We start from the raw sequence: 18,880 nt of genomic DNA on the forward strand, positions 1-18,880 counted from the left end.
GTCCAACCCAGTCTTCTCCGTACTGAGACCTGCCTGCCAATGACAATGCAGAGAGGCGAAGGCACCCTCTTACCCAGCACTGTCATCAGGTGCCACGTGGGCCCTCCGCTCTAGGGTCAGCCTGTGCCCCTGTGCATTCCAGCCCTATGCTCTAGTGCACTCCCAGTACATAGTCCCGCCTCCACCATCAGCATCAGCTGCTGCCATTCTGGATCCAGTGGATGTGTCTCTTGTTGGGATGCCAGCATCTCCTCCATAACCTGGGCACACCGAGGTATGCTGTATCCTGTTACTAGTGCATGTGAGTGTGAGTGCACCGAGTATAGTGTCGCCGCTTGTGTGTATTCAACTCAATCGCCAACTGCATCAGAGCAGGCCAGCCACTAGAACCCGCCGTCAGGAAGCGTGCATACAGCATGCTGTTCTGTCGTGCCATTTCCCTTTGGCCTGCCACCTATAAACGCGTGGAGCAGCGCTAATTAATTCTCGTTGTGTTGTTCTAGTTTTTACCGCTCACATCAGTTGTTCTGTGTGGAGTCACGAGATACTTCTTTCCATCATTTTTCAGATGGTTATGAATAAAGTCATATTTGGTTCACAGTTATGGCTTTTATTTTAGTGTACTTAGTGTTGCACTGTAGTGTCTTTTCTATGAGTTTACCTCCAATTTTGTCAATGGCCAGATGGCAATGTGCCACACATAGGGACTTTAAATTTGCATACCCAATTATCTGAAGATGGCAATGTAAGTTTGCTGAAACTAGTAATCAGGATATGTACCAACTGTGATCTGGGCAACAAAACCATTATTTTGGAAGCTTTTTAAAATTAAATTATATCTTAGAAATAAATACCAAAACTAGTGGCACTGTGCTAACAAGACATTCCTGAATAAAACTGGCAATCTACATCTCATTATTCATGTCAACAAATTCATCAACTGAGAAAAACGATCTTGCAAGAAGATATTCCTTTAGTTGACTCTTAAATTGCAGAGTTTTACCAGCAAGGTTTTGGTCACTAGGAAAACACTGAAACCTTTTGCGGTTTAGCAATGTACTTCTACACACACAACTCCTTCTACTGTTATGTAGGATATGTTTTGGCTTCATATTGGGATCATGACAGTGAATATATGTATTGCAAATAAGTGGCTATTATCAGTGAGGCACATAATGGACTAGAGACACTGAAATCATTATGAGTATCAGTGTTGGTGATGAAGAAGAAGAAGAAGAAGAAGAAGATGATGATGATGATGATGAGGATGATGATGGTGATGATGATGATAGGTTGGTTTGGGTGTGTGAGAACAAGATCTTTAGCTCTAGTACTGATATCTTTATCAGCTGAGTGCAGATAAAACTTACAGAACAGTAAAATTTCAACAAGAATTATAATAAAATGGAAATGACATGTGGCTAGGACCTCCCGTCAGTTAGACCGTTTGCCTGGTGCAAGTCTTTGGAGTTGACGCCACTTTGGCGACTTACATGTGGATGGGGATGAAATGATGATAATAAGGACAACATAACACCCAGTCCATGAGCGGAGAAAATCTCCGACACAGCCAAGAATCGAGCCCGGGCCGTTAGGTATGACATTCCATCGCGCTGACCACTCAGCTACCAGGGGCGGACAACAAGAATTATAATGTTATAAGCACACACACGCGCGCGCACACACACACACACACACACACACACACACACACAAATCAGATTTAGTCACATTGCTCCACCCACTTTGGCCTGATACAGCAACAATGTTTCCATGTTCCAAAAACAGAAAACAGTCTCTGCTGCAAGTCTTTTGTTAATAATGACGCATTCACATGATTAATGGATCTTTAGATTCTCTGTAATTAGTAATAACAATCTTTTTAAATAACAGTTCATTAATGAACCTCTCTAACACTGATCAGGGTTAGCTAAGTGAAAGGTGAGAAGTGAAGTGATTCATTTGCCTTGAACAGCTGACACTGCATTAGTCATATTTAAATATTTTATAAGTAATTCCATGCAATATGTGATTTCTCATCCCCACTCTTTTTTACTGAATTTTACATTTCGATATTCTTGTAACCTTTGGTGTCTGGTCATGATATCCATTTTTTCATTAAGTTCCTTTTATCCTTTGGACACAGAATCTTTGTTTCCATAATAACATTAGGGTGGGCATGACGTCCATTGATTAAGTGATCTTATCTGTTAGTAACATCCTGTTCTCTCTTTTAATTTACAAATTTTAGCCGCATAGTTCCTTATCTGATATTTAAGACTTGAGGATCCCCTCCTATTCTCATATAACACAATATTTTCACCTGACGATGGGACTGTTAAACGTTCAAAAACCAGGTGAGTACAAACAATAAACGATTGTGGATTAAGCAGCTGTTGTGCGGTTTCTTCATTTTACAAATGTACAATAAGTAATCGAGCACATTAAGTTCTTCCAGTGTTTTATGAGTGAATTAAAATGGTTTCTCTCTGTGAATTGTAGAAGTGATCTGACTTCCAAATAAAGTTACAAAAGACAAGGAGGCTATCTTTGCTTCACACTGTGAGGCAGTGGAACATGCTGTAATGGACTCTAATGTAGCTAGGATGTGTGTTACAAGGTACAGATAATGCAGAATCCAGCACCCACATGGGAAAGGGGCAGTTGTAGTCTTTATCAAACGAGGAACTGAGGTCCCAACTGCCACTTTCAGTGGCTCTTTAGGAAAGCCGGACTCTTATAGAGGTGGTACCTTACACAAAATATTCAACCATAGTCTGAACAATGTTTTATGCACTGGTCTGGAGACTTCTGTTCCACATTACAGCAACCACTGGACTATGTCCAGCTCTCCCAATAATCTTCCTGATGAACTCCCATAAAAATATTCTTTTAGTGCAATTGCTTACGGTGTTCAGGAACTGTTGTCAAACTGTCTTCTCAGTCTCCCTAATAATATGGCAATATTTCGATCTAATTACCTGAAAGACTGCGAGGTTCTCTGCAGTCCATAGGTCATCACTTTGTAATGTAATGTGACATGCTTTATAATCCAAGTCAAATCTCTGAATATTACTGAATTATGGTTATTGAGAGCAAAATTATTACTGAATGTAGTAATAAACAGCTGGCATGTGTTCCTTGAAAATAAATGCATTCTTAAATGTGAAACTATTTTCTGTGAAAAAAAACAATAAAAAGTTTTATCGTCAGATATAGCAACATTTGAGACAGACTACAGTTTTCTGCTCATTACTTAATCTATTTTCATGTGGCTCCACTGCTGTACAGATAAAATGAGAATACTAACATAAAAAAGATTTAATCCACTGCTGTACAGATAAAATGAGAATACTAACATAAAAAAGATTTAATAACAAAGAATTGATGCCCGTGATGCTTGAACCATGGATGCCTAGAGAATCGGCAATTACTGGACTTGCAGAATGGGAATCAGCATGTTACTCATCCCTAATTAAAATCATTATGGATAAACTTTTTTTACTCTAATTTTTTTCAGTGGTATAGTACAAGTAAAAATACTACCTACAGGCTACCTACTTATTATAAACTACACTTCATTTCAAGGATTACTTCTAAACTTGAGTTTTGTTTTCTTTTTTTATTATTTTTGAGGATTACTTTTAAACTTCGGTTTTGTTTTCTTTTTTTTATTATGTGCTACCCTAAGAACTGACCTCATTAAAATGTACAGTTATGTTTACAGCAGAATTTATTTTCCTTAATAATTCTTCCCTGGCTCTCAAACAGCTTTTTCAACTTTGTTACCCAACTACTACAGAAGCAGTCATGCGAAACACGTTTTCCAATAGAAAACATAATTTTAAAATTATTCCACAAGCGCCGCTTGTCAATTAATCTTTAAAATGCATAAATGCCTAGGTATTTACAAATTTTGGGCATTTTCCCAGGCATTTGCCCCAATTTATAAATTCTCAGGCATTTTACATCACTAGTGCCGACCTCTGTCAACGCAGCAGCCCATCTTTCCCTGCCACTCTCCTGCCCCAGGGCCCTTCCTGCCCCACAGCTTTCTGAGGTTGCGCATGTTCGCATTCTAGTCCCTACATACACACTGCCACACAGTGCTCATCTCTCCTCCTCCCATACAGTGCTAGGCCCTTCCCCTTCCGCAGCCCCTAAGATTGCTTTTTCCATTCCACGTGACAGTTGCATTCTGGTCCGAGCTGCCAGAGAGGGTGGGCAAGTGTGCGCGTGGTGTGCTTTCTTGTGTAAATGAATTTGTGTACGTGTAACTTTTTCTGACAAAGACAGTGGCCAAAAGGTTAGGAGTAAGTGTCTTTTAGTTATGCCTGTCTGCTACTTAAGTGTCATCTTTATGATAAGTAGCAATCTATCTTGTCCTTACATTTTTTTAAATTTATCTGAAAACTAAAACAATGAAGAATTCCTGGAATTCTAAAAAATTCCTGGGTTTTTCCCATATGAAAAAATTCCCATGGTTCTCCTGATTACTTTTTATCAATTAAACATTTTTTGTAGAACTAGACCCCACATTTGTCCGTTTTATAACTCATATATCAATTTCTCACTCTTTGTTCGGCTATGACAATTCAGACACAAAACCATTGTTTGGTTTATAGGGAGTCTTGTTTCTGCTCTAGTCAAACATCTGACCAATAACCATTCACCACTTAGCTCGCTCTCCATTAGAGTCATGCTATTTGTGGAGCCTGTACCCACATCTCTCATGGGTATCCGATAGTTCAAAATGAGAGAGCTGTAGACATTGGTCATTCCTGAACTGAAAGATTAAGTTCCTCAGATCCTCCATATGCATCCTAAATCAACGGATGTTCCACTGCACTGTGAGAGCTATCTTAGCAGTGAGGTTTCCTCTGTTTTTCCCTCTGTCCTGCTTCCCTGTTCAACAATTTTCAGCACAAGTTGAAGGTGGGGAGTTTACTTGAGGGACTTGCTGTTTCTCTCAAACTGACATAAGACATCCGAAACATCATAAGTATGGCCACTGATCATCAGGTAAGACCATGGCCATATGCTGGCCTCTTGATTTATTCTGTAGTTTGGATTTTGGTGACAGTGTCATGGGCATTTTAACAGAAACATATTCCTAATATTTTGATCTCAAGAGTGTACTCTTATTCTCCTCCTCCTCCTCCTCCACCACCACTAACAAGGAAACAGCACCAACTTTACCACATATTTTAAGTAGAGAAAAGCACACTTGCAAGGTACCAGCCTCAGGCATCGATCCCGCATGATAATTTGGGCCATAATAGGGAAAGAATAGAGGTAAAAAAAAGTACCCTCTGCCACACAACATAAAAGGAAGTGAGTTAATGTTGCAGTTGTGAGCTACATTGAAAGTTTTAAGTCCCTAGCTCACTGGGTTGTTAGAACAAGATTTCAAAACACATTGAGCTGATATGTCCACCTCCAACCTCTCATACCTTGCTTTCAACATCCTGCAAAAAAAAAAAAGGATGAATCCGGTTGTCATGCAACTGTACAGTGCTCCATGCTTCAGCATTAGGTGCTGTAGTGGAGTGGAGTGAGAGAAAACAGGCCAGTGCACATGAAAGTTTAAAATCTGCACTTTCAGATCATGACTGCCGGAATTATGGCCCAGATTTTCACACGTAATCTACTGCTGGGCTTGATATCTTGCAAGCGTACTTTTTACTTCTCAAAAAAGTTGGTGATGTCTTCTTAAGTGCCAACACGTATCTTTGGTACAGGTTGCATCAATCCCAAGACAAATGACTTCACTGAAGCAGGGGGGTGTGTAACCTTAAATGCCTTCTTTGTCTCACAGTAAACAGATACTTTGAAGTAACTTTTATCCTCTGGATGTTTTTCTCTTTTGCAAATACTTGACATCGCGGGATCCAAACTGAAAGGTTTTGGGACTGACACACCTTGGTAGAGCAGTTCACTGAGTGCTATATTCTATCACACCTGCCCTGCCAGCAACATAACTTTTTCTGTTTAGTTTTGTGGTTTATATAACAGTTTCAGCTTTTTCTTTCCTCACGCGTCCTTTATTATTGATTAGGCACTTACTTGTCTCCAGCTCATTTTGAGTAGTCTTCAAGTAAATGGAAGAAAGGTGAGAAGCATATGTAATTTGTATTCTCCTGGTGGATGCTGAACTGAGCGAACGCAGAGACTAGCTCATGTTTTTGTAATAGTTTTCATATAATAAAAATGATGAGTGTTGACCTATCAACGTGTGGAGTACATTCATTATTGACTTGTTCAATTATTTTATATTTTCATTCAAGAAGAGAGCATATTTGACAATGTAAGTAACATATTTCTTCCATCAGTTGCAGCAGCATATAATATGCGTATACTTGGTTGGTGGTCAGCTGAACAACTTCCACACTTCAGCTGACCTTTCCAAACCATAGTGGCATAAACAAATTATTGGCATTTAAAGCAGCACATAGGGTTAGGTAAGTAGGTCCTAAATTTAAGATGGATAAAGTCTGATGCTATGTACCGGGTGATCAAAAAGTCAGTATAAATTTGAAAACTTAATAAACCACGGAATAATGTAGATAGAGAGGTAAAAATTGACACACATGCTTGGAATGACATGGGGTTTTATTAAAACAAAAAGTTCACAAAATGTCCGACAGATGGCGCTGGACAGCAAAACGTCAGTGACTGCGCATGACACTCGTGTATAAAAGGAGCTGTAATGAGAGAGAGAATCAGATGAGCCAGCAGTCGCAGCATGTTGACGTTACCTGAAAAGGCGCTTTTAGTGAAGCTGTATTATCAGAATGGGGAATGTGCTAGTTCAGCGTTACGATCCTATTGCCACAGGAAGGGGATTCGAACGGTAAAGGCCCATTGACAAATGCAGCTGTGGGGAGAATGATTTCGAAGTTCAAAGCCACAGGTTGTTTAGACGATAGACCACGTAGTGGCCGACCGAGCACAGGCTGAGACAATTCACGAAGAAATGGAGACTGCAGCGGGTTCGTCTATGCACGGGGAAGTCAGCGCTCGTGCAGTCGCACGTCGCACCGGCATTCCATACACGCACATAGGCGTACCCTCCGATGCTATCCGTACAAAATCCATCGGCATCGTCAACTGTTACCTGATGATTTAGTGAAGCAGAGGGCATTTGCGGTGTGGGTGTTTCAAAATATGGCGGAAGATGGCGATTGGTTGAGTAACGTGTTGTGGACCGAAGAAGCTCATTTCACGCTCCAAGGGTCTGTCAACGCCCACAACTGCAGAATTTGGGCTACCGAAAATCCTAGAACTGTCATGGAAACTCCGTTGCATGATGAGAAAGTCACGGTATGGGTTGGATTTACCACGTCTACCGTTATCGGGTCTTTTTTCTTCGAGGAAATGCGCGATTCTGGTTTTGTAACTGCTACTGTGACGGGTGAGAGGTACGCCGATATGTTACAGAATCGCATCATCCCCAGCCTGGCTGATAAACAACTGCTGTAATATATGATGTTTATGCAGGATGGCGCTCCACCTCATATTGCTAGACGCGTGAAAGATCTCTTGCGCGCGTCGTTTGGTGATGATCGTGTACTCAGCCGTGACTTTCGTCATGCTTGGCCTCCCAGGTCTCCAGACCTCAGTCCATACGATTATTGGCTTTGGGGTTACCTGATGTCGCAAGTGATCGTGATCGACCAACATCTCTAGGGATGCTGACAGACAACATCCGATGTCAATGCCTCACCATTTACTCCGGAGATGCTTTACAGTGCTGTTCACAACATTATTCCTCTACTACAGCTATTGTTGAGGAATGATAGTTGACATCTTGAGATTTTCCTGTAAAGAACATCATCTTTGCTTTGTCTTACTTTGTTATGCTAATTATTTCTATTCTGATAAGATGAAGCACCATCTGTCGGACATTTTTTGAACTTTTGTATTTTTTTGGTTCTAATAAAACCCCATGTCATTCCAAGCATGTGTGTCAATTTGTACCTCTCTATCTACATTATTCTGTGATTTATTCAGTTTTCAAATTTATACTGACTTTCTGATCACCAGGTATATGGGCACCATTGATCAAGTGTATAATATTGTGCCCTGCCCGCGACATAATAACATACTACTTTCTTTTTCTATTGTAATATTAAGGTTTAAAGATATAATTTAACCACAGAGTCAATGAACTGCACTGCAAGTCAGCGAATATGTACGCCCAGAGTAATGAGAGCGGCCTATCATTATCATCTGCATTTTGTTCTATATAAGAATGCGCTCTTGTCGTTTCTTTCTCTTCTTTAATCACCCCCAGCAAGCTGTATAGTGCTCTCTGAAGCGCATCTACGAGTTTTTAGTTAAAGACGATTGGCAGCAATCTATAGTCCCCACCTCAGAAACACTGGATTCACCAAACCTGTACATGGCCAATGAAAGCTTAGTCCCCTGGCATGAGTGTGAGTAACCTGTACACAGCCAAGGAAAACTTAGTCCCCTGGCATGAGTGTGAGTATCAGACAATGTGGGATAATAAGCCTGCACATATGGTTTGGCTGGACCCCAATCATAATTCAAATTTCTTTCTTTTGAGCAACAAAAATTATCTTTGCAAATGAGTGATTTCACTGGGAAATAAAATACTGGCAAAAATGAATGTAAGTACCATAAGTATGTACACTATGTGATCAAAAGTATCGGGACACCTGGCTGAATCTGACTTACAAGTTCGTGGCACCCTCCATAGGTAATGCTGGAATTCAGTATGGTGTTGGCCCACCCTTAGCCTTGATGACAGCTTCCACTCTCGCAAACATACTTTCAATCACGTGCTGGAAGGTTTCTTGGGGAATGGCAGCCCATTCTTCGGAGAGGTATCAATGTCAGTCGGCGAGGCCTGGCATGAAGTCAGCATTCCAAAACATCCCTAAGGTGTTCTGTAGGATTCAGGTCCAAGTGCTCGATCGTGTTGAAAGAAGCAATCGCCATCCCCGAATTGCTCTTCAAAAGTGGAAAGCAAGAAGGTGCTTAAAACATCAATGTAGGCATGTGCTGTGATAGTGCGACGCAAAACAAAAAGGGGTGCAAGCCCTCTCCATGAAAAACACGGCCACACCGTAACACCGTTGCCTCCGAATTTCACTGTTGGTACTACACACACTGGCAGATGACGTTTTCTGGGCATTCAGCATACGGATACACACACCCAGTCATTGGATCGCCATATTGTGTACCGTGATTCGTCACTCCACAAAATATTTTTCCACTGTTCAATCGTCCAATGTTTATGCTCCTTACACCAAGCGAGGCGTCGTTTGGCACTTACTGGCGTGATGTGCAGCCACGCGACCATGAAATCCAAGTTTTCTCACCTCCTGCCTAACTGTCATAGTACTTGCAGTGGATCCTGATGCAGTTTGGAATTCCTGTGTGATGGTCGGAATAGATGTCTGCCTATTACACATTACGACTCTCGTCAACTGTTGGCGGTCTCTGTCGGTCAACAGATGAGGTCAGCCTGTACACTTTTGTGCTGCACATGTCCCTTCACATTTCCACTTCACTATCACATTGGAAACAGTGGACCTTGGGATATTTAGGAGTTTGGAAATCTTGCATACAGTTGTATGACACAGGTGACACCCAATCACCTGATCACATTCGAAGTCCGTGAGTTCTGCAGAGCACCCCATCTTGCTCTCATACAATGGTTAATGACTACTGAGGTCGCTTATATGGAGTACCTGGCAGAAGGTGGCAGCACAATGCACCTAACACGAAAAACGTATATTTTCGGGGTGTCCAGATACTTTTGATCACATAGTGTAGCTCGTAACACATATTTATCTGCAGTCAATGCAACTGTGTGTAAGGCAAAATAAACTGACACAGGCATGTATTTAAGAAGTACAATAACATTTTTTAGACTTATACTTTTAAACCACAAGACATTTATCATGGTCACATCAACTAATATTGCATAAATGTACAGTATATCATTTCAGTGTCCTCAATGGAGTTTCAGAAAACAATAAAGCAATTGGTGTGTAATGATAAAATTTCAGGGAATCTGCTAAGTCGTCCAATGACATGTACATGTGATCCACTGCATGTACTAGTGTGACACAATCATGGAAACAAACGCTTACTTGGAATGTGTATCTGCAATATTGGTATCTCTCATTTTATCATTTAATGTAATAAATACACTGAAGATAAATCTAATTAATTGAGAATAAATCTTAACTTTAATTATATGTGACAAACTGAAACAGTACTCTGGACCAGACTGCACAGGCAGTGCCCTACCAATAATACCATCAAAGCACTCCTTACAGGCTGAGTCGAAGCTTCAGCTTGTCACAGGCTCCTTACCTTTCCTTCCAAACTCTGCAGAGTTTTTCTACAGTCCTGTGAAACAAATACCTCTGGAGGAAAGTGTATAACAGGTAACTCCCTGGAGCCAGTCACAATGAAACAAAATTCCAAAGAATAAAAGAAAACTGCTACATAATTTTTAGATTAAATGTGAAAGTACTGGGAACTTTTGAGAAAGTAATTCTTCTACAGTGTCTGTAGTTTAGTTCATCTAAAACTATGGTAAACATACTGAGTAGCAACACTGAAAGTAAGCTGAAGTTAATGTTGAGCACAATGAGGAAATATTAGAACCTGCTATATGATTTTACAAGTTTAAACAATCCAGGAAAATATGAACATGCCAAAATGAAATATACAAAACTGAGCTTAGCTGCACAAGGGCGTGTTATTGAATATAAACTTTAAGTGCATTAGGAAATCATCTCAAAAATGTATTCTTATAAATCAGCTTAAGAAGGTTATAAAACCATATTATTAAAATTTCTAGACTTAAGTTCAAGGAGTACTGTGACAGTACACCAACGAACATTAACATGAGTTATAAATATACCTGGTGCTTTAAATGTAACACATATCTGTCCACGTTCCCCAGGCTCAAGAGCAGGACATTTAACAGTAGTTACTTGTGGTTCCAAGCCAGTTGTTCCCCAAGCCAATCTCAACTCCGTCTACCACAAGACAGATACAATTACAAGTCAGTAAAAGTAAAATAATAGAGAACAACGAGACACATAATTATGTCAATACCACATATTTTAAAATACAAATTCATAAATGAACAATCAATGGGTGTTCAGTGAAAACTAAACAAAATTATGTTAGTAGTTGGAATTGCTACAGGGTGGTGCAAATAATGTGTTGAAGGCCTTCGTCAATATACAAAAAGGGAAGTCAATTAGGAGGATCATATTAAGGCTGATTAAATACATAAAAAAATATATGCAGTATAGTCAAACCTCTGAATAATGATTATCAACACAACAATAAACCTGGGTACAGCGATAATTTTATATGGCCCCAGCTGATTTCCTACATGTACTATGTTAAGTACCCCCTCATTAGAACAATGAAGTAAATTTAGGAACACCCTGTTATAACGAAGACAAAATTTCAAGAAATTTATTATTTCCTACTTCTAAGAAGCTCACTATAGGGGTAGGTATTGTTTATTTACCTACTAGACTTTTGGCACTTTATTTCCAGAAGCTTCGCTACATACTACAGTACTGTATTTATTCTAGGTAACGAGAGTAGCATACAGCTGCAGGTGAGCTGTGCTGAGTAGCAAATGAGACAAAACAGCTCCTTTGTTTGAACAAGTGTTTAGTTTGTCCATTGTTGAGCTTCAGTAGCAGCCAGAAGTGTTTTGTTGGGCTCATACGCAGGCTTATCTCCGTGATTTTTGCAACCTGTGAATGTTTTTAGTCGGTGGAAACGTTTTGGACTTCACTAAGATTTGGACAATGGGTGGAACTCGGAAACAAATAAGGTTGGAGAAAAAATGGAGGCTTTCAAAGGCACTGATAATGGAATAAAACAAGTAAATGTGGCAAGGAAGGATGGACTTGCACAATCAATGTTAGCTACATTCCTTAAAAAACAAACAGAAATTGAAGAAAGTTTTGTAGGTGGAAAATTTAACCCGTAGAGAGAGAGAGAGAGAGAGAGAGAGAGAGAGAGAGAGAGAGAGAGAGAGAATGAAGACAGCTGCCACTGACAATGTGGACAGTGCTACACTGCGGCTGTTTAACGAGATGCGTGCTCATAACGTACCAATTAATGATCCATTGATACGTCAAAAAGCTTTAGATTCCGCTAAGTTGCCTGACGATTCTAATTTTAAGGTAAGTAACAGATGGTTGCAAAGATTTAAGGTCAGGCATGGGATTAACTTTAAAGTGATTTCAGGAGAAGAAAAATCAGCAGCTTTAGGTGATGCAGAATTTTGGAGAAAAAACACCATGTGTAAACTTTTAGAAAAATACAATCCTGAAAACTTGTACAACGCAAATGAGACAGGATTGTTTTATCAACTGATGCCAGAGAAGACAATGACCATCAGAGGAGAAAAATGTAAAGGATGGAAGCAGTCTAAAGTATGCCTAACAGTTCTTCTCTGCAGCAACACATCAGGGACACACAAATTGACACCACTGGTGATCGCACGATCTGCAAACCCATGGTGCTTCAAAAATGTGAGAAACTTACCAGGTAAGAGGATACGTATATTTTATTTTACCTTCCTTTAATTTGTCAGTTAATTCAGTACAGTACAGCTTCAGCTGTAATGTTTTGCTACAGTCGTATTGTAAATGTGATTTCTTTTATTGCAGTCAATTACAAGGCAAATCAAAAAGCATGGATGACTTCTACTCCTTTTAGTGAGTGGCTGTTTTCGCTTGATAAGCAGATGTCAATGACGAATAAGAAAATTGCATTGTTGATGGATAATTGTAATGTGCATAACAACGTGGCAGCAATAAGGAACGTTGAACTATACAACTCCCCCCACCCCGAATTGTACTTTGATTCTTCAGCCACTAGATATGGGGATAATTAAGACAAAATTCCGTTCACGTTTAGTTCAACACATGATCGCAAACAACGTTTAGTTCATCACATGATTGCAAATATTGGAAGAAAGGTGAGCAATCCTTACAGTTTCAATGTGAAACAGGCTTTTGACATGACTGCTAGTTCCTGGAACAGCGTACAGTCGAATGTGATTGTGAACTGCTGGAAAATGCAAGAATTTCTGACAGTGAAGATGTTTGTGAGAATGTTGTGGTGGATGAAATAACACAGAATGATATTCAAAGTGATCTGGGGATTTATTCAGCGGTTACTGGTAAAACCATAGATGCTTCAGTAATGAATACTTGTCAGTGGATGATGCGTTGGTGTTTGAAGTGTATACCAATGAATCTATCATCAAGGATTAAAGGATAATTTGCCTATTGAAGATTCAGACAATGACAGTGATGTGACAAGTGCGAATTCCCCTCCTCTGATGAAGCTAATAGGTCAGTTGGAAACCATTCAGCAAGTAGCATCTTCAATTCCCAGTGTTTCAGCACACCAATTGATTGCGTTTGGGGAGATAAAGACAATATTCACAAGAGAATCTTTAAGAAAAAAGAAACAAAGGAAAATAAGTGAATTTTTCTGTACACAAAAGTAAGATATTCTACATGTACAGTATTAATAAAATACTAATAAAATATTAATAAATGAGTGAACAAAATGTGTTTCATTATTTGTTTTTTAATGTTAATTTTTCATCAGAAAAGTACTACAGTAATGTAGTTTTCAGCCACGAAAACATGGACAAAACCTCATTATAACAATAACCCTGGTTCAACAATTTAATTTTCATAGTGCCATTAAATTTGTTATATCAAGGTTTGACTGTATTATGAAAAAGGGCAGATTGCTGCTCATTACACAGGCGTGGTGTTTGAGTCACACACATGCATGATGAAAAGACTGCTCCACATTTAAGCTTTCAAACAAAAAGACCTTCAAAAATGAATGAAAAACAAACACACACACACACACACACGGCCACTGCCTCTGGCCTCTGTAGCCTGACTACAGACTGAGTCTAATGTGAGCAGCAATCTGGAGGGGGGGGGGGAGCATGAGGTGAGGAGGGGCAGGGATAGCAGGGTCGGAGTGAGGCAAGATGTGTGCTGCATGTGAGAGTATACAGAGATGTGGTGGCAACAGGATAGGGCTGCCAGGCGCAGAATTGAAACAAGGTTTATACACGGACAAGGAAAAAAAAATTCCCCAATTTTTCCCTGCTTTTCCTGGTTAAAAATACACTTTCTCCCAGGTGAAAATACACTTTTTCCATGTTTAGTGACAGTACACTTTTCCTCAGAACTGTAAAACTTATCAATCCTTTGACTGGTTATGATTTTATACATCAGCGTAGAATTTTCCAAAACTTTAGAAAATGAAACTCGGGGAGAAAAAACACATTTTGAAAAGATGTCTGATGTGCAGCAACATGTACACTGCATATTTTCGTATTATAAAAGCATAAATTTGAATTCCACCAAACACCGCATGTTACTTTCCGAAGCATTGAAATCAAGATTGCGAAGCACTTTTGTAAGTCGGTCATAGCTCATGTCATGTGATCTCACCAGCTGATGAGCGCAGATATTCTGAGCATAGGACACGTGATGTAGTCAGCCAGCACAAACACACAAATAGGAAAAGTTAATGGTTTGAATTAATATACATAGTATTGTTACGAGAAAAGAGAAACTTTCACATATAATATTGGTCTCAAAGATTAATAAGCTGCAAGAGAAGCTAAGCTTTCTCATATAAAGTTGATCTTTTTTGCATTTGTTACAGTTTAAGATACATCACACAAATGTGCCAGTAAAATTTTTAACAATGGCATAAATGTCTGATGTTCTGGGCTCAAAATTCTTCTAAATGGTCGTCCTGAAAGAGTTGATTTTAAATGAGAGTCAAACGGTCTGTGATTTAACAAATTCATCGTTCATTCTCATACATAGTTCATCTTGCGAAAAAGAAAACTTACTTTGATAGTAATGCTTTTCAATCAAACATTCACAATATTTTCCCGCGAACCGTTAGAAATAGGTTCGTTTCAGCAGCTGGCAGAGAGCACCAAATAGCAGGCACCACCACGGTTGTGCAGCTACAGTGACACAGGAAGCCTGCATGATCGTATGTGTAAAACATTAAAAGATCTTACAATATGTCTTAAAAGAAACAAGACATTAGAGGATACTCCAGAGCATTGGAATTTCGTGAACCATATTAAAATGCATAATTCGGCTTAAAGTGCACATTTGTATGTCCAGATTCAGATGTAAATTTTCTTGGAGTACTAGTACTGCATTATCTAATGTTTGGCTTTTTATTATGGCATAATGCCATATGTGCTAGAAGACGAACAGGTCCACTTGAAATGCAGTGAACAGTTGAAACTAGCCAATAGTGTGGGATTAAACACTTTGTTTCAAATAAATTGACAGCCTCAGCAGAAAGATAACATAAGCCAAATTTCTTTAGTAAATCGTCAAAAATAACTTGATTGTTCAGCAAGGCGATTAATGCTTCACTGTCAGAAAAGTGGACATAAAACTGAAACTAATAACATATTTTAGCCTTCTGTAATTACGTGAATGTTTTTTATTCACTTTATAGGTCCTGACCACAGAAATCCGTCTTGTTTTCCTTTGATGTAAGAGCAATAAATGAAGAGGAAACAGCAAAAGCACTAAACGTAAACACGGGTCACAGCCAGGTTGTGGGGCGCATGTGGAGTGGGTGGGAAGGTGGGCTGGCAAAAGAGAGGAACAGGGAAGGGGAAAAATGGGGAAGTGTATAAGCAGAGGACAGCATGCAATAAAGATGAGAGGAGGTGATAGGACAGAGGGGCAGGAAATGTTGGGTGGAAAGTGCAGAGACATTTGGTTACCATTGGTTTGAGGCTGGGGTACTTTTGAAAGCGGAAAATGTCTTGTAAGGATAACTCCCATCCCAGTTCAGAAAAGCTGGCGGTGCTGGTGGAGTGGAGGACCCAGATGGCCCAGGTTGTGAAGCAGCCACTGAAATCAAGCATGTTATGTTCCGGTGCATGTTGTGCCACAGGATGGTCAACCACGATCTTGGCCACAGTTTGGCCACTTCCCGATGTGGCCTGGCCTTCAATGGTGTAGGATAGGCTTGTGACAGGAATGCAATATGAAGTGCTGCACGAGTAAATTGCACCTGGGTCTTCCACAGGGATATGATCCATGTGGCAAGGGGTTGGAACTGAGAGTGGCATAGGGATTGACTAGGATGTTGTGGAGATTGGGTGGGTAACAGGAGGGGCGGGCAGGATCTTGGGTAGGATGTCCCTCATTTCAGGGCATGATAGTAGGTAATAAAGCCCTGACAAAGGACACGGTTCAGTTATTCCAGTCCGGGGTAGTATTGGGTGAGGAACGGGTCACTTCTTTGTAGCTGGTTCTTGGGGCTGGGGAAATGGCACAAGAGATCTGTACGTGACCAGGTCTGAGTGATAGTGCCTGTCTGGGAACACCTTGGTGAGACCACCTTCAGCATAGTGGGCAAGAGAGTTCTTGTCACTGTAGATATGCCAGGAAGTATGGCAGGGACTGATGACAGCTGTCGAAATGCAGATAGTGTTGATGATTGGTTGGTTGAATGTGGACAGATGTGAATGGAGCTGTCAGAGAGAAAGAAGTCAATCTCCAGGACGGTTGCACGCTGGGTAGAGGATTCCTGGGTGAAGCGGATGCGAGAGAAGGTATTGAGGTTGTGAAGGAATTAGGATAAGGTGTCTTGGCCCTGAGTCCAGATCATGAAAATTCATCAATGAACCTAAACCAGACTAGGAGTTTAGTTTTTTGGGATACGAGGAAAGTTTCCTCTAGGAAGCCCATAAACATAGCACAGGAGTGTACCACGTAAGTGCCCATGGATGTGCCATGGATCTGTTTGTGTACCTTCCTTCAAAGGAGTAGTTGTGTGTTAGGATAAACTTAGTAAGGTGCATGAGGAACAATGTAGTGTGTTTGTAATCTCAAGGATGTCGGAAAAGGTAGTGTTCAATAGCGGTAGGACCAAGGGCATGAAGGGTGTTGGTGTATAGGCAAGTAGCATCAACAGTTATCAGTAGAGATCCTCCAGGTAAAGAGGTGGAGATGGTGGAAAGTCGGTGAAGAAAGTGGTTGGTACCTTTCATGTGCAAGGCTAGATTTTGGGCAATTGGCTAGAGATGATCTTCAATGAGTGCTGAAATTCTTTCAGTTGGAGCACAATAATCAGCTGCAATGGAGTAATCGGGATTGTAGGGTTTGTATATTTTGGTTAGCATGTATAAGGTGGGTGTGTGGGATGTGATAGGGATGAGGAGGCAAATGGGTTCAAGGGAAGAGCCTAAGCCTTTAGGCAGGGATTGGAGGTTATGTTGAATTTCTGGTATGGAATCACTCTGGCAGAGTTTAAGGTGATGGAGTCAGATAATCAGCAGAAGTAGACACTGCTATTCATAACAACAGTGACGGAACCTTTGTCTGCAAGTAGGATGGTAAGATTAGGATCTGTTTTGAGGTTGTGTATGACTGTCCTTTTTCTGCTGAAAGGTTGGTGTTCTCGGAAGAGATCTGCTGAAGGATGGTGAGGCCATGTTGGTGATATGGAATTCCTGGAAGATGATCGGGGAGTGGTTAGGTGGGGAGGGGGGGGGGGGGGGGGTCACAACTGGATGGTGGTATGAAATGGGAGAGGCAGAGTCCAATGATGGGATTAGGTTGGCTTTGGTTGGAACAACTGATGGCAAGGAAGTGTTTTCATTGCTGGGATTAGCAGAAGGAGAGTCTTAGGTACATCTAACATGGTTAAATTTGGGTTGAGTGTACAACTAAAGGTAAGGCCCTTAGATAGAACAAACTTCTGTGTGGCTGAGGATTTTGGTGGAAAGGTTAACAAAAGTGTTCTGGGAAGGTTTCAGCTCTGGATTTAGTGAAGTGTTGGTAGGCAGGTCTGGGGGTTGCAGCAAAATGGAAAGGCCAGCTAGGCAGGGTCTGGGCACTATTAGGGATTGACAGAGAGGAACACCGTGTGTAAGACAGGGATTGGATATTGGTGCCCTACGGTGGCAGTAAGATGTCAGCAGGTTGGATAATCTATGGAAATGGCATCTGGAATGCTCTTCCAGGTGCTACAGAGCAAGGGATTCAATTTCAGATGAGTGTTGAATATAGTAGGGATTGCACGTTAGCAGTACCTTGTGGAGGGAGTAGTGGTGGTTCTGAGGTGCCTGAGCCATGTGCTTTTACAGTACCTGGTTTGTGAAGGCCACGGATTGGTGGTATCTGAAAAGGTAGAAATCACTGCGAAATGAGGCACTGGATCCAGAGAAAGGAATTTTTATGGTTAAAAACCAGATGGCAGTTATAAGAGTCGAGGGGCATGAAAGGGAAGCAGTGGTTGGGAAAGGAGTGAGACAGGGTTGTAGCCTCTCCCCGATGTTATTCAATCTGTATATTGAGCAAGCAGTAAAGGAAGCAAAAGAAAAATTCGGAGTAGGTATTAAAATTCATGGAGAAGAAGTAAAAACTTTGTGGTTCGCCGATGACATTGTAATTCTGTCAGAGACAGCAAAGGACTTGGAAGAGCAGTTGAACGGAATGGACAGTGTCTTGAAAGGAGGATATAAGACGAACATCAACAAAAGCAAAACGAGGACAATGGAATGTGGTCGAATTAAGTCGGGTGATGCTGCAGGAATTAGATTAGGAAATGAGACGCTTACAGTAGTAAATGAGTTTTGCTATTTGGGGAGCAGAATAACTGATGATGGTCGAAGTAGACTGGCAATGGCAAGGAAAGCGTTTCTGAAGAAGAGAAATTTGTTAACGTCGAGTAAAGACTTAAGTGTCAGGAAGTCGTTTCTTAAAGTATTTTGTATGGAGTGTAGCCATGTATGGAAGTGAAACATGGACGATAACTAGTTTGG

The 18,880-nt window shown here is 40.6% G+C and overlaps 1 protein-coding gene across 4 annotated transcripts in view; it reads right to left on the reverse strand.

Annotated features, from left to right (window-relative positions):
* LOC126260954 (uncharacterized) overlaps positions 1-18,880 on the reverse strand; it is a 190,809-nt gene that overhangs the window by 87,274 nt on the left and 84,655 nt on the right. For all 4 annotated transcript variants that reach the window (XM_049958470.1, XM_049958469.1, XM_049958467.1 and 1 more), the window contains exon 8: positions 10,910-11,027. In XM_049958470.1, coding sequence (XP_049814427.1) covers positions 10,910-11,027 — 118 coding nt within the window. The remainder of the gene's footprint in view (positions 1-10,909; positions 11,028-18,880) is intronic.

Source organism: Schistocerca nitens, chromosome 5 (assembly GCF_023898315.1).
Source record: "Schistocerca nitens isolate TAMUIC-IGC-003100 chromosome 5, iqSchNite1.1, whole genome shotgun sequence".
NCBI classification, from domain to species: Eukaryota; Metazoa; Arthropoda; class Insecta; order Orthoptera; family Acrididae; genus Schistocerca; species Schistocerca nitens.